The sequence below is a fragment of the Falco punctatus genome, assembly GCF_963210335.1.
Source record: "Falco punctatus genome assembly, chromosome: Z".
In the NCBI taxonomy this organism is placed as follows: Eukaryota; Metazoa; Chordata; class Aves; order Falconiformes; family Falconidae; genus Falco; species Falco punctatus.
The window spans coordinates 73,561,949-73,588,946 of NC_137586.1; the positions used below are offsets into that span (position 1 = coordinate 73,561,949).

The 26,998-nt window shown below is 40.0% G+C and overlaps 1 protein-coding gene across 2 annotated transcripts in view; it reads left to right on the forward strand.

Moving 5' to 3' along the window:
* The window catches only part of SVEP1 (sushi, von Willebrand factor type A, EGF and pentraxin domain containing 1), a gene marked incomplete at its 3' end in the record, with an annotated part of 131,103 nt that overhangs the window by 33,396 nt on the left and 70,709 nt on the right, over positions 1 to 26,998 (forward strand). For both annotated transcript variants that reach the window (XM_080371498.1, XM_080371499.1), the window contains exons 4-11: positions 11,488 to 11,646; positions 11,892 to 12,071; positions 16,966 to 17,145; positions 21,422 to 21,619; positions 24,117 to 24,235; positions 25,683 to 25,812; positions 26,478 to 26,585; positions 26,817 to 26,948. In XM_080371498.1, coding sequence (XP_080227624.1) covers positions 11,488 to 11,646; positions 11,892 to 12,071; positions 16,966 to 17,145; positions 21,422 to 21,619; positions 24,117 to 24,235; positions 25,683 to 25,812; positions 26,478 to 26,585; positions 26,817 to 26,948 — 1,206 coding nt within the window. The remainder of the gene's footprint in view (positions 1 to 11,487; positions 11,647 to 11,891; positions 12,072 to 16,965; positions 17,146 to 21,421; positions 21,620 to 24,116; positions 24,236 to 25,682; positions 25,813 to 26,477; positions 26,586 to 26,816; positions 26,949 to 26,998) is intronic.

Consider the following 26,998-nt stretch of genomic DNA (forward strand, 5'->3'; position numbering starts at 1 on the left):
TTTAGCAAATGTTTGGTCAGTACTGATAGCAAGAAGAGGCCTTATGAACACATGACTCACAAGCCAGGGATACCTACTTCATGAGAGAACTCCTGCATTGCAGAAGGTTATTTGCAGAGTGGCTAAGCAATGAAGACCAGGTCAGTGCTCTTCAGTGTGGGATGCAAACATGTTATTCAGAAATGTTTTAATGGAGGTTCTTGACAGAAGGAAGCTTTGTTAGACAGAGGAGTAAGGCTTTGTGTAAGGTTGTGGTACTGCAACGTAGTATTTTTTGCCTTTAATCTTTTTACCATAGCTTTTGGAGTAGCAAAGTTCACTTCCTTGGCAGGCACAGGACTTAGTACTTAAAACATGTTGCTTCAGTTCAAATCTGAGATGACCCTTTTGCTCACAGCTGACTTGCTTTTGCAAGAGTCAGATCCATCCTTAAGAATTTGCTTTATGGCTTGCAAAGAAATGAGAGGGGAGAAGGAAAGGGAAAATGGGGGAAATGAAGTGAGAAGCAATCACTTTTCCAAATGTTTCTTAAGCAAGCAGCAGTTAATAGTGAGCACAGTTATCTAGTTGTTCTCTCAGTGCTCTTGCTTTCTGTAAACAAGACTCTGTTTTGATCTGCATAGTGAGATAATGTTGAAAGAATTCAGGAGATCCTGTCAGTTTCCATAGGAGTTTTGCATGAGGAACGGAGAATGGGATTTATGGCATTTTTCACAGTAAGTCATGGGTATCAGTAGTGATTCCAGGAATCAAGTAGAAACTATAACATTGAGATTACAACAGTTTACTGAACTCTGCATGGGGATAGCTGAGCTAGTTTCACAATATGTAAAAAAAAAAAAAAAAAAAAAAATTGGCAAACCAACCACTTTTTATTGTCTGATTACTGGCCTGAGCCATTGCATGTGCTTCAGTTCTCTTAAGTTAATCAAAAACTGTCTGCCTTCTACCCTGGGCTGCTGAGTAAATAAACGTGGAAATAGTGACATATGTTCTCCATCTGCACAGTCATGTGCTATATCTTCAGTGCTCAGAAATGTTACTTAATAGGAGTATAATCACTGTTGTTGAAAAGTATATTTAATGATAAAAATAAGGGATGTGGAAAAGAGGCCAAGTTTGGCACCTAATGCAGTAGTGACAGTTTATTGAGGGTCTGGCAGAAATGGCTTCACTTTCCTGTTTATAATAGCTTTTACTTGCTGCATTCCCCATCTGTTATTCAGCAACTGGAACTACTCTGATCTGCAGAGAAAGGAGACAGGAATAGGTATCTTTTTCTTTCCTTTTCTTCATGATCATATATACTGACAGCTGGTGAGAGTGGGTGTTGGAGACAACAGCAGAAAGGGAGCATTTCATATTAGACTAGGAAATAATTCAGGACCATACAGGGTTCTGTTAATATTTTGCCAGAGAGCATATTCACAATTTGTGCTTGGATGCGAAAATCTGAGGATGTGGAGTCTCTGACTTCCTGGATTCCTCATGCAACTTGCAGTTCTCAGGAAGGCCAGTTTACTGATTCAGTTTGACCAGAGTCATTTTTAGTTACACTTTTAAGTTCCAAGAATCATTGAACACAAAACTGTTCAAGTTGCTGAGCAGGTGAACACAATGGATATGGATCTTGAACCACCAGGCATATTCTTTACTGCAGAAACCTATCAGTGTTGTGAAGCTTGGGGTGCTTTTGTTGACTTCTAAACTCTAGTCCCTAATAATTACCTTTCGAGGTGTCCCAGGAGAAGGTGATCTGCTGAGTTATCTCTGTAACTCGAGGCTGTTGCTCCCTGCTTCTGGAGTAGAGTGTAGGCTGTGCTGAGCAAGTGCTGCCTGAGTTGTGGTAAAAAAAAAAAAAAAAAGCATGTCCCAAGAGTTGTAGACAGTGAGTGGAGCAGATTCTCACTTCTGTCCATCTTTCTCTGGGTGTAACAGATCAGGAGCTGTTAACCAATTGTTTTTTACCCAGCCCCATCTCAGATGTCTCTCGGATCTCCAAGTAGTCACTCTTCCCAGTTGTGGATAAAGGAGGACTATTTCTTGCATTCCAGTGTGTGCATCTAGCTCACGTGAAAGTTAACCAAGCAGCCCATAGTGCAGCCCAGATGGAGCTTTTTCACTTTTCTGATGCATCTAACTAACATCACTGGAGATTTGGTCTACCAATAATTTTGGCTCTTTGGGCATCTAGTCCAACTTGTTAGGGAGGTGATGGACTGGCGGATTTGTTGGTACAATGAGTAGTAATGAGAAAGGAAGAAAAAGTATGACGTGACTTTGCTCCCTGCATCTGATTTGAATCCCTGCCCTGCATATTCATCCTTTTCTTGGCCCTCCCTTTTCCTCCTTTACCCAGAATCCTTTTTGTCAGCTGAAAAGAAGAGTTACTTGTTACATGGTACGATGGTTGAACCAGGCCTAGAGAAAACTAGGCCTGCAGTGCCTTCACATGAGACAGGTACTAGATCTCTGAAACAGCTATTTGCTCATCTCTGTGTAGCACAAACTAATTAAGACGTTGGGGTTCTTTTTAATGGCACTGGCTTTACTTCAGCCTGTCTGTATTTTTTTACAGTTTTGTAAAAGCAAAAGTATAACTTCACAGCAAGTATATTAAAATCGCAAATAAGTGCACCTAGGACAGGATGGTGATGTTCCTTTTCAGTGTTGATGAATTTAAATAGCAGGAAGCTATCCAGAGATGCAAGTAATTTTTAACAGTACTATTTAGAACAACATGTGCTGTCACATCAGCAGTGATCAAGGTTTACTGAGGAATGTGTGTCTGTGATTATGGTGAAGACCATGTCCAGAGAAGCCTACTATATAGTAGTTCTGCTCTGAGCAAAGCATTTTCAGAATTTAATTTCCCCTTGTAATTAAGGGTCTGATGGTGTGCAAACTTTTGGACCCAAAGTCTTCACTTGCATGTAAACTCATAAATAATCTCTAGCTGAATGGCAAACTTTACACAATCAACTAAGTTTCCCAGAAGGACCTTTTTGTATTTTCAGAATTTGTTGTACACTTTTAGCATGATAGGTTTTAGAAATATGCAGGGACATGAGGACATAAACAAGTATCCAAGCTCTAAAATCAAAAGTGCTGGTATAAGCTGATATCCCCAGCTAATAAGCATATTTATGTTTGTGTTGGGTATGCACTCCGAATGTGTCACTAAGGTTAGATTTGATGTGTATGCAAACAGCTCACCTATAAACACTATTTAAAATGCCAGTGAAATTTAAGCCAAAATAGCTTCATTTTAATTCAGTACATGAATGCCATTTGTGTGTATACAAATTGCACAAGTTGTCAGGATATATCTTGTAAATTTGTGGCTTGAAATGAAGCATTGGTAGGCTTCTTTTTAAATTACAATACAGTACATGGAATCAGAATTTTCTTTTTTTATTCCTGAGTAAGCCACATGCTTTGGAGACAAAGAGAGAAGTTACCTTCTGTAAAAGTGTACATGGTAGTCTTTATTTTTATGTTTGTAAAACATTTAAAATAGTTTTCAAAGCTCTGTGTCCTTGCAATGGACATGTGTGGTTGAAGGATGACTCTGTTTAAGGCAGTCACCATGTTTTTAACATATATTAGTTGGTCTGCTTTTTATAAGTTTTAAAACTGGGCGTAAATGGTTTCTTTATACATTCTCAGTACAACTGGTATTACCAAGGAGGATATTTTGTAGTCAGAATCATTGCTTTGCAGTGATCCTGTCTAAATGTGCTAGACCAGGGGTCCTCGAACTATGGCCCATGGGCTGGATACGGCCCCCCAGGGTCCTCAATGCAGCCCCCGGTATTTACAGACCCACCCCCCCACCCCCCCACCCCCACCCCCCCGCCGGGGGCTGGGGGGGAAACCAAGCAGCCGCAGATGGCTGCCTGCCACTGCATCCGCGCCGGCCCCTGGTTAAACAGTTTGAAGACCCCTGTGCTGGACCCAAGCCTACTCAAAGATGGTCAGCACAGTTGTGGCTCACTACCAGATCTCCCTGTGAAAGAAGGTCCTTTTTGGCATCCTAACTTTTACAAGTTGTCATATCTTTTGGGCTTATATACTTCAGCAGGCAGATTGTTCCCCACACTGGGTATGCTTCAGGTACTGAGATAGGATGTTCACCCAAGGGACTACATCTCCTTCCAGGCAACTTTGCAGTTCTGTCCCATGGGAGAGGATCCAAATTTCTCATTTTTACTGTGAACAAGTTATTGCTGCTGAAAGTTTGTTGTGATTGTTCAAATTACTTAAAGATCTAGAGCTAGATCATCTGAAAGTGGCATTCCAAAAGCTGCAGCCTACTTGGTAGTAGAATGTTACAACTTTGATACCTGAAAACTCAATAAAAAGATTTGAGTGAACCCTTCCCTATGTATCATATCTATAGCTAAACTTTGGACTTATTTCAGCCTGCTGTCCCCAGTGAGAGGAAATTTGTAAATCTAATAAAGACATGGAGTAAAATACATGTCTTCTCTGTTCCTATTTGATGTAGCTTGTTAAATTGCTAATCATGTTGCTGTGAGAAGGGTGCTTAAGGAATACTGACAAAGAGCAGATGGATGAGCAGGTTCAGTGTTTGAAATTAATGCAGAGCACATGCTGGGGATAACAGGAAATACTAAAGACTTAGCAAATCCTTCCCTGATTTCCACAACTTAAAGGCAAGCTCAAGGTTTTCCTTTACAGTTCCTTTCTTTGTACAAGTCTTACATGTCAAATATTTATTTAACTAAAGCCACATCTTTGCCTATTTTTTGTAATCCTAGCATGCTCCTGACTCATGGTTTTTTTATGGCACCATACATGTTGCAAATTGCAGAAAGGTGGATTACAGCATCTGCCAAAGGTTTAGATTTTTTTTCTCCTTAGCTTTCTGAAGGCATTTCATGGGCACAAAGTGCCTGTTCTGACAAACCTACAATATAGGAGATTTTTAAAAAAAGTACCTTCCCAGATAATTTAAATGTGACAAGAGCTGTAGCTTCTGGAGGCAGTCTCTACACTATAGACCCAGAGCGTGGAAAGTCTTTGAGAAGCATGCTTAAAGATCTTCATGTTCAGGTCCAGTGAGGTACATTCCAGAGGCCAGGGTGGACTGTTTTTCTTCTGGCCCAAGCTGAGTATTTACTGGCTTGTTTAAATTCCAGGAGAGAAACCGACAACTGGTTGATCGTTTGGTTTAGTAGAATAGACCTGAAAATTACAGAATCCTGTATTTTTGCAGGTATTCGCAGAATAAAGTATTTACAGCAATAGCCAAGAGTTATCACTATGAAATACATGGACAGGGCAGGGACTGGTGAGTTTCGTGCAGTCATGGTTTCCATTATGCTTCCCATGTTATTCATGTTCTTCCCTTGCAGAGGCCACTCGCAAATTAACTGTGCAGCAGCAGAAGAATGTTTTTTTGAGGCAGGAAGGAGGGGTGGGCAGCACTGCATGCTAGTACTACAAGACATCCCGAAGTCTTTCTCATCTGCAGCAACAGGTGGAAAAGCGTCAGGAAGTCTAGCTGCTTGGTGTGGAACAGGGACCTCTATTTCTTCCTTGACACCATGCATTATCTTTGTAAAGCATATTCTATTTTGTAGGCCATTGTCACAGGGAATACATAACAGCCCCTTGTTCCTAGTGCTGATTCTATAGAGGGTACATGCAGCCCTTGGACAAATCTGATTGTGTATTGTCATAATGAAAGACACAGATACCAGGGTAGAAAGATGCAGCATACGGTAACATACTGTAACTTCTTTGTACTTCCTTCCTCATGAAAGTTTTTTACTTCTATTTAGTCAAATAACTAAGCTTTATATAAAGGCCCATTCATGGTGGCAAATCTAAAGCATAGCTGATGGCAAATACACCTACCACAGCCCTTTTTTCACACACGTGAAGATCAGAGTGACATATTTTCTAATTTTCGTGTTATTTTTGCTGTTGCCAAGGCATAAGAATCTTTGATGAAGTAAAGCAGAGGGAGAAAGAGCCCACATCTTCAGGCTGTAGTTCTCCTCCAAGGGCATAAATGTAAGTTAATTTGAGGGTTTGGTTGTCCTGATGTTGTGGACTATAGTTTGAAGTAGTTCTAGGCACACAGTGGATCTTCCACATAACTTCCAATGAATGAATTAAAGTACAAGACCGCATATGCCAGGTCAAAAGATCCACATCAACAAAAACCTCCTGTCCTAGTATGTTGAGTAACAAAAACTGAGGAAATAGGGAAAGAACTGAATACAACACCCAGTAATTGTTGTTCAGAGATTCTGTGACCTGTGGATTAAATCATTTTAGTAGACACCAGCAAATCAAAATAAGAACAGATATTCATGGTATACTCTCTGACTGTGGGACAGGTTTACCACTTCCTTAGGCTGAATGTGTATCCGTGTAATCAGTGTCATAAAAGTAATTACAGTAGCGTGAAATCAGTTTGATTAAATAGAAGACTAGGCTTTCTTCCTCATTTATAAAGTTTGAGGATTGAGTTATAAAGTCTATTTATATATTTGTAATTTGCATCATGGTGTCATTTCATTTAGGCTTTACATATATGGGGGGAAAATGAAAATTAGAGACTACGGTCATCACAGTACCAGTGTATGAATAGAGCTCAGGTTGATGCAGGAGACAGCAGGATATTTTCTATGTGATTCCTGCCATATCCCACAAAAGATAAACCATTAATCGGATCCTTCATTAGCATCAAGTGTAGAAAAAAATGCTCATGCCAGGGATTACTTAGTATATGTAGTTAGCGGGAGAAATTATGCACTGAAGAAAACACAAAATCCCTCAAATTAATCTTTGAAATACATGGAGTTTGACTCTCCTCTGTCTTACATTGGAATCAGTGAAGAACAGTTCCATTTCAGTGACTTAGATACACCAGAGTAGTTGGATAGGAAACTGAGCTTGCCTGCTCTCCCAGGATTTTACAAGATTTACATTTTTAAATACATACAATTTGTACTTGTACATTCAGAGGAATAGTCATGGTCCTGTGTCTGAGTAGAATCCTTTGACACATGATCTCTACCTGTTTAAATCCAGACTAGAGTCTTTATGCTGTCGAGTGGGTTCAACACCGCGTGGCTTAACTTTGCCACTGGCTTTAGTATTTGCAGTCTAAAAAAAGCCAAACTGGATAATACAGGTTAAGTGTTTGGTGAATCTCTGAAATATCCTTTGTTTTATGTTGTCACTTTTACGATACTAAATTCTTCTTGCTTGAAGATTATAATATGAAATTTGTTATTATTGTAAGCAGGCAGAGCAGAAGAATTTCACCTGAATTTGAAAGTGTCCTTTGACGTTTGGTGGACTCTCCTAATTTCCCATGTCTATTGTTCAGCTTCAGGCACTGTCTTAACATACAGTTAATGCTATCAATACATATGTGTTGACTGAAGTGTTTTTATGTCTACCCTTTGGGTCTTTGTTTCTAGCAGACCTGTGTCATATTTCCTTTCTAGTGATTTCTTTTGTACACACAACTTAATTGTTTTTGATAGATAAAAGCTTAAGAAAGTGTATTCCATTGGTGGCCTAAGAAGTCATCAAGCCCTGTAGTGTTCAAAACCAGAAGAGACCCGCTGGATTTTCTTCCATTTTTTCAGTTAGTTGTATATCCTAGGAGAGCATAACCGAGGAAGAAAGTGCAGGAGGCATGCTGAAGTAAGCCTGTATTATTTCTTTCCCATTTCTGATCAGAGGGTTATTGTACTGTCATTAACATGGACAACAGAATCTGCATGTTGGTGAATATCTACCATTTCATTAGAGCAGGTTATTGTTGATGACAGCTTCAATGTGAGCCACCTTTGTGTGCGTGGGGAGTTTGGGGCTTGTGCTTGTTTTAGTTAGCACACTAATCCTGCTTCCAGATATCCTTTCATTCCTGTATCAAAGAGGTAATCCTCTGGTGTAGCTCAGTGTTCACTATTCTGGTCTCAAGAGGAGAATTACATTAAAGAATAAGCATTTCCTTGCTCTTCCCCTTGCGAACAATACGGTTCAAATACAGGCAGTATTTAAATCTTTTGTTGAGAAGATCATACATGCAGATATACATATAAGTGTCTTCTCTGTTTAAAGGCTGATACCGTTTCCCCATTTTAAGATTCTTGCCTTTTTTGTCATTCTTGACAGTGCTGGATTGATGCTTATTTACACTGGGGTTCATTTGTACGCGTTTTGAGCCTTTTTATACCATTGCATTGTTGGCAAGGGGAAGCAAACCTTGAAAAAAAATTAAATTGTTTTTACAGATTAGCACTGGAGAACATGATCTCTCCCTGCAGTCAGGTTTTGTGGGTATAAAGGGATGTTAGTGAGTGCAAACTGGTGACTAGAATGCGATGAAAATTTGGCACTGCTTGATTTTCTGAAGACACCCTAAGGAGACACATGTATGATCAGTCATGGATATGGCCATGTTTGCTTTTCAGAGTGCTTGCCCCTCAAGTTCTTTCTTGCCTCTGAATGCATCGCTGTCTGTTGACTTGGGCCATGCTGTAGTGTTTCCTGGAGCAGGAGGGGATGGGTCTGCACTCTGACTGGGTCAGGTATAGACAAGTGCAGACTGCAGCAGATGACCAAAGCTCTGCTTTTCCATCAGTGATTTTGGATGGTTTTAACCTAAGCTGTGGCCATGCTAACCATGCTAATATGGCTCTGATGAAAATGCACAGAGGTCAGCATGCTTATGCTCTGTTCTAAAACCAGTCAGGATAGATTGTGTGATCTCACACACTTAGAAATAGTTCTGTAACCAAGTGTTATCTTGTGGAAATTCTGAATGTAGGTTGCGTAGAGTTTTGTAGCTAAATATATCTAAGGGACAGGTAAGGTCAATGAGGAATTCCGGAAGTCAGGCTTGGAGACAATTCTACATAAAAAGCCAGGATAGGATGTAATTCGACTTTTTGGAAAGGCAGTGGGAAGCATTTGAAGCATACAAGAGGAGTCAGGACATTTGCGGAAACTTGTCTTTCCCAACAGACATAACCATTCTAACAGTATTATTTGCCTCCTGTTGCTTCACTGGAAAGAAGAAATTGTAAGTGTAATTTCAGAATGAACAATTTTTGTCAAAGCCAGACTGATTCAAAGCCCTAAGCCTATTACAGGGTTTCTTGTTAAAAATGCCCACATCGTAGAAAGGGTGATTATTTTTATCCCATAGTTTTCAAAACAGAAACAGAAAAGAGCTGCTGCTTCTTCATCTAAGGTGAGGTTGCAAGAAAGAGAGAACTTACGGGGGTTTTTTTGTTGTTTTGTTGGGTTTTTTAATTAAACACTTCTTTTAGATGTCATATTATACGGCGCTTATAGAACAGAAGAGACTGATTGACTTCAGCTGGCACATGGAGAGCCACTTTGTCATACAGTAGGTCCCTGTATGTACTTCATCACTTTGTGCTAGATAGAATTAGTTTTTAGCAAGCATGCACAGAGACTTCCACAAAGTGCCACAGGGAAGTATTTAAAGAAATTTCACAGAAATACCTCTGATATTTAGACAGTTTGGAGGTGATCATCTGAAGCATGAGAGAGTGTTTTGGAGAGATCTAATGTCCAATGCGGGGATTTCTGCACAGAAGAGAACAAAGAAGCAGTAGCAGTCCAAAAGGAATGTCTTGGGTGGGAAAAGCAGATGAGCTATAGGAAAGGAATCTTTTTGCAGATGCTTTTCCAAAAGTCTCAGAACAAAAATGAAAAATTCCCAGCTCTAATTCTGTTTGGATTTTTCAGCCCTTTTTCCTTCCTGAAATGCTTTGATTTGTACTTATATCTTTTACTGCCTAGCTTAGGCATTTTCACTGTCTTTTTAAACATGAAATCTTTTAAAAAAAAGATTTGTGAAACCAATTTACAGCACACAAAATCACCTTTTAACTGCTAGCCACTCGGTTGCTTTCTTCAAAATAAAACTGCAAATTTTTCTGAAAATGAAACAAAAATAACATCTCTGGAAGCCTTTTAAAAGAATCTGCTCCTTCGGGAAAGAAGTACTAACTGTTCATATGGGTTGATTTTTTTTTTTAAGGTTTAATTCATAAAATTTGGCTTATGAAAGTCAATTCTCCCATGACAGGTGAGAAAAAGGAGGATAAGATTTCTTTTGGTATCGTTTTTTGGTTGGATTTTTTTTTTCCAGTTGTCTAGAAAGCAGGAAGTTGTTTCCATTATTAAGACAAGAGTTAGAGTATCTTAGCAGTCACAGAACAAACAGAGCTGGCCCAATATCTACCAAAGAAAAGACTGATACTGCCAGGATCTCTGAACTCCAGGAAATATGCCTCAACAGGAGAGATTTTCTCCAGAAGCCAATCACATCTGACTATGTAAGGAGGAAGGCACTTGAGAGTGTTTACAGTTGGTCAGTTCTTTATACCACCCAGAGCTACACCAGATGGTACCAAGTGACTGTACTGAGGGGAGGAAATAAGAGGCTGACTTGCAGTCTGCAAGAGAAAGTGTGGCCATTAGGAAAATGCATAGACAGTGAAATTAATGAAATGAGAGCTTTTTTGGCTGGATTTCAGTGTTAATATTGCATAACCTTCTCAAAATATTTCCTGAACTTTCCTTACATCAGGAGGTACTTTTTTCAACCCAGCTGTCTTTCAGTTCTGTTTCAAGTGGTAACCTGATCAAGCAATACTTCACTTTATCAGCACCTGTTGATTAGTCACTCCCCTGTTTCTTACATCATCCTTGTGAAATAAATGATTATGGTGGTTTCCTGAAGAATAGAATTCAAGGCAGAGAGAGATAAGACTCAGACTTATCCAACCAATCTGAAGTTCTCAGGTGAGAGGGCCTTTTCTCTATGCATTTTCCCTGTCTCTGAAGACATCTCCTGAATCTCTTTAGGGCTTGTGCGTTAACAGAGTTAAAAATATTAAATGGGATATAAATGAGTGCAAAATCTTCAAGGAGCAGTTGCTTTGATTAATTGCTTCATTGTTTGTGGTTTCATATATTTTAGCAAACGTAGTGTGTAGATCATGTATAATCATGATGTATAAATCAAGGGCAGGGTTTTTTGCTAGCTGTTAGCTTGTTACTAGAATTTGAATGCATTAAATGTCAGTGAAGTTTTAAATGGCAAGGATTTTTTTACACCTCTAAATCAAAAATCTCTTCATGAGGTCAGCACAGCTTTTATTAATGAAAATCTGGTGTGTGTTCTGGGACTGGGCTTCTTTTCAAGAAGATTAATCATGGACTTAACATTGAGTCTCCAAGACAGTCACTGGAGGGACCTCCACCAACTTTGGTGGGCTTTATTCAACCCTCTAAGCATTCTACAGCACTTCAAGCAGAGAAAGCTCCTGCCCTAAGTAACACTGGACATATTAGGTAAAAAAAGTAGTAAAACAACACACCTGAAAAATTATGCTACCTGCGAAAGTTGTCTATCCTGAACTCCTTTCTGTCATGTTTTCTTTTGCTCAACAGCTTGCCCACCAGGAACATACAAACCTGAGGGTTCACCAGGTGGAATCAGCACTTGCATCTCATGTCCTGATGAGAATCACAGTTCTCCACCAGGAAGTACCTCTATTGAGGATTGTACATGCCGGGAGGGTTATCATGCTGTAGGACAAACCTGTGAAGGTAAGCGTTTCCATCTAGGAACGGAATAGCCCGGGAACGCACAATGCAGTACTGGGACAATGTTTTTATTTGTGTTTGCTCTGCAAAGTACATGTCAAATTGCGTGCAAGTTTTCTGTGTCATTCCAAAACAACAAAAGTACCAAGATGCAAGATGAGTTGAAAATGAAAAAAACTGTTTTCCTTCAGCAGCCTATTGCACTCCAGCTAGCATCATAACTCTGTTGTGGTTGTTTAATTATTTAGTTGTTCACTGCCCTGAACTGAAGCCCCCTGAAAATGGTTACTTTGTCCAGAATGTCTGCAACAATTACTTTAATGCTGCCTGTGGGATCCGTTGCAAAGCAGGATTTGATCTTGTGGGAACCAGCATCCGGCTTTGTCAGCCAAATGGCCAATGGTCTGGATCAGAGGCTACTTGCAGAGGTATGGGTGCTGGGTGTTTGAAAAGTCTTTTTCTATTGGATTAGTTTGTTCTTAACAGTGGTTTTCTCTGCTCACTACATAGTTGGGCATGCAGATCTGATCCTGTTAACTCCTGGGTGAAAGAAAGTTCCAAAGGTAAACTCTCACTCCAATCACTGTTTCCCTCCTTCCTAAAATGGAAGGCAGACATCTACAATAGAAAATGCAGAGTGGTATTTACTAGGCAGACAGGTTTTTTGCAAATGAATCTTCATTCTCTTTACGTTCTCCTTCTTTAAACCTCTCTCCACCTAATTTCTATGAATTTTGTATCTACATTATGTAAATCCAGTGAACCTACCAAGCAGTCAAATATATAACAAGACCTTGCCACATGGATGTTTTAGAGTATCCACCAGTCTCCTGGCACAGATGGGCATTGGAGTTGGGAGGCAGTAGCAATGGAAGAATTCCATCTTGCTTTCTTCCGATTCCTTCTTTGGGATTTGGGCCTTGAGCGCAGTCTTCAGAAGAATTGAGTGGAGTTTCACTAGGGAACAACTGGTAGTATCCTAGAAGTTCACTGTAAAAGAATGTCAGCTGGAAAAGAAATAAACAGGTGTGAAAGGGAGGAGACAGGGGAAAGACCATCCTGAAAAACATTATTTCTCAAGCTTTTACAAGCACATAGGAATACACTTTTGTTATCACTTGTCTCTGCCTGAGGTTGGGTTCTTGATGATTTAGAAGGGGAGCAGCATCCCCATGTAGTTCTATCGGATATGTCTTCCAAGGAGGGCCTAAAAAAACAGGTAGCAGCCCTCACCTCCTTGGCAGCTACAGGTTGTAATTCAACATGTTTAACTTGAGTTGAATGCACTTGACATTGGTAAACTGCACTGGAAGCTAATGAACAAGAAGTTTGTTTGAGTTCAGGGAAAAGAGTCAGGATAGATCTCTGGAGGCATTAGCACTATGTGCCACTACAGCAAACACTGAAGCCCTTAAAGAAATAGCAAGTCATGTTTCTGAAAGGAGGCATCTGAGATAAAGATCCATTGCTCAGGACATTCTTATATAGCAGTTCACTTGTGCTTACATTGCAGGACTTTCCTTCAGATAATCCTGGAAAACTTTTATAACTTCCAGTAACAGAAGGCAGGAAGAAGCTTTCAGTAGGAAATAAATGGCTGGCCAGTACCTTGTGGGTGTTGAGAAGCTAGACTTCAAGCTGTTGACATTCCAGGGGTCAAAACATAGACTGAAGATGCATGCTAGTTTAGGTAAACTGGGATACTGGGGAAGAGCACCTGCCTGTCAAATCTTGTCTGACAGGAGTCTCCAGTGCAAAAAATCTGGGGAAAGCTGCAGTCAGCCACAAAGAAAGGATCCTTCATCCTCGCTTTCTATAGAGAAGTGGAAGATTCTAGTACTTGGAGAACTTTCTGGAGCACTTAAAAATATTCACCTATTGGGTGTTGGTGCACGTTCTTCCTTTAACAGGGAATTTGTCTGGAAGTTTGGGGAAGAGAAAAGTCTGTCTTGATAATGAGTTAATATCCTTTGAAGCACTGAAAGGATAAGTTTTTGCTTTTCTTCTGCCATTCTTCATCATACTGAAGACTTCCAGTTAAAAAAAAATATTAAAAAATCCTACCTTTACATTTGCTGGATCTGCTCATCTCAATTCACTCAGACTATGACAGGGAGCGAGATCAAAGCCACAGTTTATAGCTTTCTTGTTAATCCCAGGAGTATTTTATCAAATAAATTGGGGAGAGTGAAGGAAAATCCCTTTGCACTGCTTTGGATTTTGACATTAAACACTCCTCAGTTGTTCTGCTAGCTGGAATCTGCTTTGTGTATTGGAAAGTGATTAATGCAGTCGTGTCATGCAATTAACAGTGACCCTATAAAAAAAACAACTACAAAGCATGGATTTAATCCAGAAATATTTATTAAGACGTCTTACACCAGAGGAGGTTTAGATTGGATATTAGAAAATACTTCTTCAACAAAGGAGTGGTCAAGCATTGGAACAGGCTGCACAGGGAGGTGGTGGTATCACCATCCCTGGAGGTGTTCAAAAAATGTGTAGATGCAGTGCTTAGGGACATGGATTAGTGGTGGATTTGGCAGTGTTAGGTTAATGGCTGGACATAATGATCTCAAAGGCTTTTCCAACCTGAATGATTTTATGTTTCTAGGAGAAAACGCAGAGCAAGCAGAATATACCATTGTTTTCACTGGCTTTATGGAAATACTTCATCATGGAAAATACCTTATTCACAAGGGGATGGTTTTGTGTTTAATACATGGAACCATAACCAGAATGACATGGGCTCAGTTACAGGTTCCTTCCAGAGCCATACTGAGACACTGAGTGTTTGAACACTGAGGAGGCAGGAGCACTACAATTATGCATATTCTGGACCTTCCAGAAGAGATGGCTAGACTTACAAGGTAGTGGAAGGAAGTGCCTTCTCTGTAAGCACATTAACATTTCTGAGAGCCTACTCAGTGCTCTTAATTCATTCAGCCTTCCTCAATAATGCCATAGTTTGGTAGGATTTGCTTCCTTTTACCACAGATTGCGTATTTAAAGGCTTCCATAGAAACCATAAAAGAGAAAGCCTATTCTCTTCTGTATAAAGCATGTGTGATTCAGCTGTAAAAATGTTTTTCTTGCTCATTCTACTACAGTTAAGATACAGCATATTAGGAAGCTGCTCTGATGCTCAGAATGCCTCGTGCAAGACGGAAGTTTCAAGTGCACTTCCTAGAGGATGCTTGTGTATATGCAAGCACAAGAGGAATAATACTTTCAGAGAGTAAATGTGAGACAGTGATAATGCAAAGATATATGAGGTGCATCTGAATGGCTTTTTTCTTTCTTTCCTATCCAATACACATAGGTTAGGTTTTGCTACAGACTTTTTTCCATTCAAGTGCCACTATACCTGTTTTCAAAAAAGACATTACTTAACGTGTGGGGATTTTGTAGCTTAGAGGGGTGTGTGGTTATTGGCATTTATACAGCTGGCTTTCATTTGAGGAGGGAGCACTCAGGGTATCTACCCATTTATTAGTTTGAGGGTGTATAGGGATCAGTTCAGTCTGTGTGTCCACTTACAGTTGTGTCCTGTCTCATCAGCATGCAGAGTAAATAACTGCTAGTATGTGTAGAGAAAGCTGCCAAGCTGACTTACTTCCAAATGCATTTGGAGAGGAGCTTGTGGTTTGCCCCCTACCTGGCAGCAGCAAGGATGGGTTAGTTGGTAAATCTGGCATCCCAAACCACAGTGGAGAAGTCATCCAGATCTCTGAAGCTACCTGTCAGCAAAGCTTGCCCTGCTGCCAGCAAGGTCAACAGAAACTGTGAAAAATAATCCTGGGAGAACAGAGTTTAGGGAGCTGCAGTCTTCTTCATTATGCATTTGAGCGGTTACGCTGTTTGCCATTGTGTGTTTTTTCTCCCCCTAATAACTATTGCGTATACTGAGCAGTATCTACCAGCTTCAGCTGAGGGCAGGGTTTTCAACCATACGAGTTTTCCACTGGTTTTAGAAAATCAGTAGCTGGTTATTGAAGAGAGGCACAAATTATTGAAGAAAAAGGTGCACTAGGACCCCAGCAGGCATCTACACATTTGGGCTTGCTATCAGCCAGTTGTCATACTTGTATTATCATCTCATAGTCATGGCCAGACAGTAGGTGGGTACAGCTTAGCTGTTGAAGGGACCCAAAGGCCAGGCAGTGTCTGTGTAGCTGAGAGTCTTGTCCAGAGGTGAACAAGGGGACAAATGCGAAACCATACTGGCTGAAAAGGAGAGATGGAGGCAGTGCAAAGGAGAGAGATCGTAATAGAAACCTTGAGGTTATGACTGAAACAAAGAACACAAATCCAGGCCATACCAGTGCTACTACTTTTTTCTTCTGTTTTGGTTTCTTCAGCTGTTTTGGTACAGTCTTAATTACAGTATAGCTTTTTGTTAAATTGCAGCTTCAGGATTCAGTAACAAAACCATAAGACCATCTTGAGGATCACTGTCTGTGCCCCACTTCCCTTTCTGCACACCTGTCCTGCAGAGGACTGCATTCTCCTTGGCATCACACTGCTTGCAGCGTTTGTGAGACATATCAGGAGAAAGACCTCTGTGCTGAGCAGCAGCCAGGACTGTCTCCATGGGAAGCCCAACACTTGAAGGGTGTTTTTTGTCTCAGCGACAGCCTAATTTATTCCTTTTCATCTCCTGTGGTCCTGTTGTCTATATCAATACCTTGTAGTCCTTCTTCCTCTCTCTCTCTCTCCCTCCTACCATGATGAATGCTGCCATTCTGATTTGTGGAGGCTCACGTGTGTCTGTGTCTACATCAATACACTCCAGAGCACCTGAAAATGTTCTTGAGCACTGGGACACTGTCATCTGCCCTGTTAATAAACTTTTAGCTTCTTCCCTGTGCACTTAGTCCATATCAGGCTACCAGCTGGAAATCCCCCAAAGAAGTCTCAGGCGTGGCTGGGGGATTAGAAACTTCCAGAGACAAACACTTTTCCACAAGATTCCATTTGCCTGTACCTATCCCATTTTAAAGGCTGATAGACATTACTAGCACAGGTCACACATTGTGTGCCAGATGCCTTCCATGGCTAGGAGCATTTCTGAGCACAATTAGTTTGCTAGCCTGGACTTATGTGAGTTTGGAAGCGTGTGTATATAAGACTGCTTCAGGAAGAGGAAGGCATCAGCTTTTGAAAAAAAATCAGCCCTGTTCCAGCCCTGTTCCCTAGATCTGTACAAACTTCTGTAACTGGTGTACAACCCAGTACCTGTCTCACCCCTGAAAACCTGGGAAAACTAGTGCAACTCCACAGTACTGCAGAGTTAACTGGTGGGTTTTTTTCCCTTTGCAGTTCGAACATGTCCCAAACTTCAGGCTCCTGAAAATGGACACATTAATTGTTCAACAGCTGATATCTCCTATAATACAGTATGCTTTGTGACCTGCAATGAGGGCTATGAAATAGAAGGAAACACCAAACTCACCTGCCAGGGAACCTCACAGTGGGATTCAAAGGAGCCAAAGTGTGTGGGTAGGTATCTGATCACACTCTTGTCTGTTCGTGTCAGTGCCACCTATTTTGACATGCCGTCATGAGTGAGAAACTCTCCCTTTGGTAAAGCTGAGACCAGGATGAGAATTTTTCTGTGGATGTTTTATATAGGTCTTAGAAGTTGGGGAGGGGCAAAGAAATTTGTAAATGGAGAAAGGGGACATATTGTCATTGAAATCAAGCACAAACAGCTGATAACTAAAAGGTTGTTGCATCTGGTGAGTGTTACGACACTGTCACACAATGCATTGTAGGAAACATGCAAGTTGTCCGTCTATAGTGTGAATTAAATGTGAACAAGCAGGAGTTTCAGTTACCATCTTAAAGCTAAAGTTGACCTCCAAACAAGGACTAAGGTATGTTAGCCAGGCACTGTGAGTGCCAAGCAGAGATGTGGTAGTTGTCCCTTTTGCTGAACTGCCAGCAGGAAATAAGTTTAGGCAAGTTAGGGACCAAGCACCTCTAAATCAGGATTCAGAGGTCACACCACCTGTGCAGGGGTAGGTAAGCATATATTGCTGTTCCAGAAATGAAGGATTGTAGATTTCAGAAGTACCCACTTAGAACTATTGACAAGTATTAAATTAACTTAGAAAGGTAAGAGGAAAAAGTACAGTTGAAATAATTCCAAGGGTACAGAGCAAAGAAATAGCACAAGCTTGAAGTCCAGCAATTTGGAAGCCAATGCAGTACTGACTAAAGTCAGGGTGAAGTATATGTCACCTGGGCCAAGTAAATGTGATGCCAGTACAGTGACTCAACTTGAACCTATGGCTATGTTTTACTGTTCTACTGCAGGCTTGAAAATGTGGACTTTGTGTGAGACAAGAATAAATTTCTAATGGTAGATATTTTCTCTTAAATGATGAAAATAATCCAAAAGTATTAATTTACCAAGAGAGTTTGTTAAGAGATCCTAATCTTTCTTCTCTTGAAGTCAGTGGAAAAACTTCAATTAACTTCAAAAGGAAGGGACTCTGAAATCCTGTTGGAAGATTATAATTGGAAGATTAACTGTATTCATCAGTTGAATTCATCCTTCCTAGCTTAGCATTTTGATTATTAAAATCCAGCTCTACTGTGTATCAGAAGATTTCTTCACACCATGGAATATTGCCTCCATTCCTGGATTACCCATGGCAATAGCTTATTTTTGCCGAGTCTGAAAATCTAGTATAAAAGTTACCTTTCATTGTCAGAGAGGGAAGAGTGTTAGCTGGAAAATGTCTCTGATGCTTCTTCTTGTGGCTGGTGTTTAGAACAGGCTTGCTGGGAGTCTTGTTTAATATAGATGTGCTGCAGAATTTTATTCAGGGAAGGATGCAAATCAGAAGACTAAAACTGTGTCCTCAAAAACTACCCTTTGTACTCTTTTTCTGAATATTCATCATTATCGTGGAGGTATTCTCCATTTATTTTTAGTCTGTTCCGCTCAGATTATTTATCATGTGCTACATGACAGATACGAGAAATTCTGCTGTATTTAGACATTTGTAATTGAATATTTATTAATTTACTACCCTTCTGTTACAAAAATGAAGTGGAATTGGATGCAGTATCTTACCTTTAAACAGATTTCTTGAATGAAACTCAGGATACTCTCCTTGCTCTTTTTCTGAATGCTAAAAGTAAGCGCATTAAGACTACTAAAACCATCTGTACTCATATAACTGACAGTGTATCATAACATAGCTTGGAATGTTTACAGTCACTTCTTAGAGTTCTGTTGTCAGTCTCTTCTGTGAGTTCTGTTGTCATATGCATCTTTTTCCAAGAGACTAGAAGTTAATGCAAGTTTGGCTATTACAAATTTTTACATTTTTTTTCTTTTCATGAGAGATGCTGTTAGCAGAGTTACTTTTGAGCAGGTTACATATGTAACAGATTGCTTACAAACAAAACATGTGCTGAAAAGGGATGCTTTGTTATTTGTCGAATTTGCGGGGGGGGGGGGGGGGGGGGAACCCGCCAAAACTCCACAGTCATGTTCTTGTGTTTGCTACCCCATTGGCAAAAGACTAATATCCAGCACGCTAAAATCAATTAATTTTGCAAGACTGTTCTTGCTTTGTTCAGGGATCGGTGAAGAAAGGTAAAAATACAGATGGCATCCAGGGTGTTGATGCCATCTAGTGCTGAAAGAATTAATACGCCATACGTCTGAGTGCAGCTGGCCAGTCCTTTCACTGAAACATTGTGTTTGCAAAGGGATTGAAGGAAAGAAGCATGATTTGTTTGGTAATCTTTTCATTTTTTACAATATTGAAGGCCCTCTTGATGTTGAGAATTATAACACGATGTTGTAGATCATCACAGGCAGTTGCAGATGAAAGCAGATTCTTGTCTTTCCTTAGAACTACTTTTTTTTCCTCTTTCTTTATTAATTCTTTATCCATGTGACTTACATGGAGATCACTGTGCTCCTCATGAAGTCCAGACTTCCTGGGTCAGCTTGATCAAATTCTGGAATTGAGCACAGTTAAAAGAGCTAAACAACACTATCCAAAGGGGTTTTCTTTCTGGTAAAAACCTGTCCCACTTAGAAGATATTCCCTCAGGCTAGCTATATCAAAGATTATCTTGAATGTTTGTCTAATGTTTCTACTAGGGTTTTGCTAGTGTAGTTGGAGGTGTCTCAACCAGGAGGGCTGTTACTGATTCCTGAAGAGCTCTCTGCTTTACATGCTTACACCTTTCACAGCCTTTATTCTACTTGTTCCATGACCAGTATACATTTCAATGCTTTTACCTTGCCTTTTTAAACACTGCTTTTCCAATTTCTGATATTTCTGCTATTAGTCAATTACCATCCTGTGGAGAGCAACCAAAAGTTGGGGGGTTGGGTTTTTTTTCTGCTGGAGCTGTTTTACATTGCATAGCCAAGTGTCTGCCTGAAGCGAACAAATGTGTGAACATTTGTGATCTTTGCATCCTGTTTAAATGAAGTGCAGTTATTAATTGCTTGGACTTTAAACACAATTTCAGTATTGATAGTTTAAAAGGCAGGAAATACTTAGAATGTTTAGACTCTTCAAATTTTATTTCATGCAGAAGAACCAGTTTTAAGTTACTTACTCCATATTTTGGGGGATGAAAGGAAAAAGATATTACATGTTCTGTATACAAATCACTTTCGTGTCATTAAAACATTGCTAAGAGATGAACAGAGCTTTCTCTTCTCTAACTAGGTTGTTCTTTTTGTTCCCTTTGTGTAAAGACCTGTCTGATTTCTTCATTTGACTAGCTAAAGAGATACAAGTCTTCTCATTGGCTAGAAATAATGATGTATTTTTCTTGTGTGTTTGTCTATTATCTGTTGTAAGAAATACTGCTGAAGGTCTATGAACTGCATTCATGGGATATCCCTTTTTGCCCTGTTTAATGCCTCCATGTTTGAAGTAAAAATAACATTCTTTGCTCACATGCTAAAAGCAACAGCTCAAAAATGAAACAAAGCTTTTGTGACATTTGAACTTGTTCACATATATTGTGGTCTTTGAAAGTTCACACTTTGCAAATGGTCTTCACAGTTTGTAGTGAATTCTCTTAATAAAATTGTTCAAATCTTCCATTTTAAGCCTGTAAGCAACCATCAGCCATTCCTGACTTTACAGAGGTCAGCTGCCACTTACAGTGGCCCTGAATCTTTGCATCTGCATTTGAACATAGTCAAGCCCAAGTCCAGTTTCATTCAGTTTGGAATATGGTAGGCAAAATCATATGCCATGTCCCTAACCTACAGTGAGCTTATGGCAGGATGTCCTTTTTCTTCACTCATTCTTACTTCAAGAGACAGTGCAAAAGCTGTAGAAGTCAATAGATACAGGACTATCACCTCTCTCCTCCTATGAAGGTCTGGTTTCCATAGAAGGCAAGGGAATGCGGCTACAAAGCAACCATGAAAAGTGAAGTTATAAAGGAGAAAAAAAAAAAAAAGAAAAACCACCCAAAAATGGAGAGAAATAAGATACAGTGGAACCACATGAAAAATGCCATCCTTCTGTCCCAGAGAAAAGTATGAGCAAGAAAATAGAAGACGTGATATCCTGGGTGCTGTTCACTTCAGTCAGCATTGGAGTACAAAGCTTAACCAGGTCTTACTCTTTTGATGATGCACTCATAGCACATGCAGACTCATTAAAAAGTTTGTATATTTTGTGTTTCCTCTGAGTTGACATATAACTTTATTTGCAGATTTTTCTGAAAGTATACTTCGTGTATGTCAGTTAAAAGACGTCTTACTGGTCTCTCGTAGAAATGCGTTGCCCCGTCTTCCAGAAACCAGTAGGTGTAACAGTTCTCCCTCCCAGATGTGGGCTGGAGCCTGCCGTTCCTGGGACTGTGTGCCAGCTGAGCTGTCCTCAAGGATTCATCTTGTCTGGAGCTAGAGAAGAACTAAGGTGCATTTCATTTGGGAGATGGAGTGCAAACATCCAGGAGGCTCTGTGTAAAGGTAGAGACCAGCACAAAATCATTTCTGTGTACATGTGTGTGCAGGGTTGAAGGGAAGCACACAGCAAATAACTGAGTGAAGGAGGACAGATCTGAACTGCAGAAAGCATGATTTAAACAGCCTGTAAGAAGTGTTGCCTATACCATTATAGCTTGGCTGTCAGACCTACTTGTAGTTCGTAAAACAAAAAAGTGGAATTCAGAGGTTGCTTGAGTGCCATCTTACAGTGCACATCATCAACTGTCTCTCCATCTCATAAGTCTGTTCTAGGGAAGCTGCCTGCTAAAAGGCCTGATGTGCAGGTAAATTTGAAATTTCAGAGTAGAAGTGAAAGCTCTTGGCTTAAAGATAGTCAAAGTGGAACTCACACTGCTGGTAAAACGATGGTAATACTGGTTTAGCACAGTTTTATGTAAGCCCTTTAGTCAGAACAAATCTGTAAACACTGTGTAAATTCTGGCTGGTAGACAGACTATAGAGGGATGATTCATTTCAGTTGTCTTTGAACTGACTATAGCTGTTGACATGCCCCAAACAACAGTGCACAAGTCTTAAGGCCAAAACTGGCTGACATAAGCACACAGAATATAAAGACGGGCAGAAGATGGTTATGTGCATTTAAGTATGGTTCTGCCATGTTCACCCACCTCTTCTAGTACTATTAGGTTATTTATTCCCTTACACGTACACTGAATTGTAAGGAGTTTGGCTTTGGATTATAGGAGGATATAAGCAAAAGTGCAGTTTGTCTGGGAGTATGTTACTTGCCTCTTCATGAACTATTGTGCTGCTAGAGCTAATGCTTCCACCCCAAACTGGGGCCCTCACTGGCCACTGGGTGAAAGAACAGTACAGTTATGGCAGTCATTGTGCCAGGTCACTAAAGAAACTGAGGTGGGAACTTGTTTCTCTGAAATGACCAGTAAGATTTTATCCCTCTCTTTAAACATATTATTTCCCACTCTGTGATGTACCACATTGTTTTTCTGAATCTTATGTGTAAACCTGTGCCAAATCACAGATTTTAATATTTGATGGGATCCCAGCACAAGGCTACAAGCTGAAGTGTTTGGATCAAGATAAAGCAGCATGGCTTGTGTTCAAGCTTTTAGATATTACCAGTGCATAAACCCCTAAAATAAGAGGCACCAAGAAACTCTGAAGATTATTCTTCTCTAGTTAAAATGAACAGTTGCATTCCGCTTGCTTTCATTCTTGTTATTGTCTCCCTTTTGCTGCCAGCATATTTGGCCAGTTCAAAACAGCCATTTTCTTTCTGACTTATTTATTAGTCATTTTACAGAATTTCACTTTTAAATGGAATTTGCCCCAGCCTGAAGGTTGTGGTCAGATGAGTGTGAACCATAACTGGTGGTTATTTTACAAAGTGCGTTCTAATACAATTTTCATCAGAATGAGTTCAGAGGAAGGCAAAATCACTTGTATTTATTGCTTTGCACTCTTAATTACAGAGGTTTCATTGCCTGAGTTATGTCTTTACTGGAACTATTTAGTAACAAAAATATAACTGATATCAGTTCTGAGTTGTTTTAAGGCCTCCTGGGCATAGATGAGTTCAGAGCTGAATGCCTCCTTGTCTCATGAGTCTAGAGAACATTTATCAAACAACACTACAGCAATAAAACAACCTGACCACAGATGTTTTGGGAGGCCTTGTGCCAGGGGAATGAAGTATTGTAAGTTTGTCGTACAAACTTGAGGCTTAAATTTTGGTGGTGGTGTTACCCATATTGTACCACCAATCCTTTGAAACCTTGCAACATTGTCATATATGTCACAAGAAGACTCCATTTGTCCTACATAATCATAAAATCATAGAATGGTTTGGATTTGAAGGGACCTTAAAGATCATCTAGTTCCAACCCCCCTGCCATAATATCTTGTAGCAGTAGTTTATTAAAGAACTTCTCCAGCAGCTGCTGCCAGGAATCTTGCCATTGTTTCCTTCAGATTGGTTCCATACCATGCTCCAGGGAACTTAAGAGTCACTACTGTCTTTTCATAGTATATATATCATGTCACAAATACTTTTTTTTTTCTACATCACTGATAATCAGAAACAAGTGTTTTCATCTGTATGTGTCATGTGTGTGGGCAGTGAAAGAACAGAGAAGCCATTCCTTCTTAATGAAGGATGTGTGTAATGAAGGGATAAATAACAAGAGAAACAAATTCATTCTGTCTTATTTATCCCTTGTTTTGTGGTTGCATGTAGAAACCAGAGTCTTATTGTGCTCAGTGATGTACAAAAATGCAGCAAAAAATAGTCCTTTGCCCAGGAGAATTCACTGTTTATGTGTGAGCCTGTAGGCAAGAACGGAAAAGGGGCAGAGAGAGGAAGTTTGCAAAAATATGTGCATTTGTATTCCAGGCAGCATAAAAAACAGTGGTTATAAAAAAACTGCAGTCTAACCATTATAGAGGTTTTATTTCTATAATCCCACACTTAAAACTAGTTTGTCTTTTTCTGGATCAGATATTGAAGCTCCTCAGATCCACTGTCCAGAAAATATTGAGACTGAGACTCTGGACCATCATAACTCTGCTAATATCAGCTGGCAGGTACCAACAGCTGAGGATAACTCTGGAGATGAGGCAAGTTAAAATCTATACACTTGACTGGCGGCAGTCTTTCTGTAGCTAGCTATTTCATATTAATTTTATGATCTGCTAGAATTTCCTTCTTCTGATAAGCAGGAATAGAAGAGAAATCTGCTGAAAACTTTATATCTTGAGAATTCAGCTTTTTCTGTCTTGGTTAGCATTATGCAGTCACAGGACATTCTGTATGGTGTTTAAATGCATAAAATCTCATATGGTTAAGTTATGTGGTCAAAAGAAAGAATGTGCCCTTGTTTACAAGATGGAGACAGCTGCTTTAAAAATGAACTCTTAGAATGTGAAGAAGTTTAATAAATTGTTCTCAGAAGGAAATAAACCAGTTCATTAATCTAAAAGACTAGCAAGAACACACTGTGATAAGTAAAAACTCATTTCAGCTTCTCAAGTGAGAAAGGAAAATCTCATTTTCCTATCCAATGCAAAGATCAGACATGGGCCTTTGATTACTATGGGTTTCAGCAGTCTGGAAGTGGAGTTACAAGGAAAATTGCTCCAGAGCTGTTTCATAAAGACTAGCATTCCCTACACAGGCTCAGACATGATCAAGTTACAGCAACAGCTTTATCATGAGTCAGCAGAGGAACAGTGACTCTGTGTGTGCTTGTAATTTGTTGCAAACACAGGAGGTTTTGCACTTGGAAACTGTGAGGTATCCCAGTAAAAGAGGTTTAAATTCACACTTTTTTTGCTGTAGCATAGCCTTGGTCAGGTACTGTAGCTCTGCTGACACAGGGTCATTCATTGACTGTAGAAATCAAGTGCCTTAGCTCTTAGTTGTAGCTGGTTTGTTAAAGCCACAGTTGTCAGGTAAACTGCTTTGTTCACATGAAACCAGCTCTTCTAAAAAGAAGTTCCTTCAGACAGTTTCAACCCATATGAAAGAACCGCAGACAGCATGCAAATGTGATTTACTCCAAATCTAGTGTTCCCTTGCCGTGCCAGAATGTTTTGAAGTATTTGTGGGCGATTGACTTATAAACATACATAGATTAAATCTGGATATGTAAGTACTTACAGCTCACAACTGTCTGCTCCACTTATCTCCCAAGTCTGCTGCACTTGCATCTGGAGAGCTGAACTGCAGACAGAGCAGGTTCTGAGCCGGTGTAGTGTGTGATCAGTTCAATGAGACAAACAACAGTCAGTCTTTGAGCTTTCTTAACGTGCAGTGCTGTAAGCTGTAGCAGGTCAAGGTCCAAATCTTGACTGAGTAAATCCCCATTGGTATAAAGAAGGCAGTCTTGAGAGAAGGGGAGCAGAGCACTCTGTTGTGAAGTCTGCCCTCATTACTTGAAGAGGCCACTTGCACTGAGTAGGTTTGACATTGAAGGATACTGTTTTGTGCCCATTTCTTGAAACATGAGTGTCATGATCAGTAACCAGCTTTGTTTTTTAAGTAACAAGTGTTTTCCTATAAAAGGTCTCAGTTCACGTTACCCCAGCTTTCATACCACCGTTTCTTCTCCCAATTGGCGAAGTTGCCATTACTTACACAGCGACTGATAAGTCGGGCAATGAGGCAAGCTGTACGTTCAATGTCAAGGTTATTGGTAAGTGCTGGTAAAAATCTGGGGAAGAGTCTGTCGTGGTTGAAACCTTCTAATTCCGTGCAGAAAGAGACTGTGAGTCACTGTGACCTTTGTGTGTGTCAGTACAAGCCCAGGAGTAATACCATCTCTGTAAATGCTTTCCTGGTCTTGGGTCACAGTTTGCCTAGTACGCAGTCGTTGCTCTCAGATGTTCAGTTTGGGTTGTGTTTTGTTCTGTTGTTCATTCTGAATGTTAAGATTTCTCCTCACGTTGGTAGATTAAATGCTTTATTGTGTTGTCACTTACTGCCTTCATCTCAGATATGTTTGGGTTTTTATCTTGAAAAACTCCAAGAAATTTCCAAGGTTCCCACACACTGCTGATGCAAATCATTGTTCAAGTATTTCTGTCAGTCAGTTGCATTATTCAGTAGTCCCATTAAACAAAGTTTACTCTGTAGAAAGCACACAGAATGCAGAAACCATGAGTTCAGTGGAAGAATTATTCTTGTCCATTCCCTTAGCATCTACCAGTTGCAGCATCTTAAGAGTGCACCTAATTTTGTTGTATCTTCTGATGTGAACTTAAAACTGCTGTTTCCTTGACTTTTGCTGACCACAGATTTCATTTGAGTGTGGTGACAGTTCAGTAACATAATGTCATGCCATCCCTTCAAATTCTGCAGATGCAGAACCTCCTGTAATTGACAGGTGCAGATCTCCTCCCCCCATGCAAGCAGTAGAGAATGAGTACCCAGCGACATGGGAAGAACCTCAATTTTCAGACAATTCAGGTAAGATGGTACACCCCAAAACATGCATGCAACAGTGGAAAGCTAGGGAACTCCAACCCATTCACCCTTGATCCCTTGGAGTTTAGGACTTTTTGAGGGGATTTTTACCTATTTATTTTTAAGAACACATGATTTGGAAGATATGCCATTTCCTTCTTCATTTGTCAAGGTTGGGTATGAGCAACCCTCTTTTACTTATTGATGTTTTAGGTTGTCTTTTAACTCTTCTAGGTGCTCCACTGACTGTCACTAGGAGTCATGCACCTGGAGATCTCTTTCCCAAAGGAGAGACAACAGTTCAATACACAGCCATGGATCCCTCTGGCAATAACAGGACATGCGAGATCCACATTGTCATCAAAGGTTTGTTGTCTTAATTTTCTGGTCAATAGTGTATGGCGTATCATGTCATA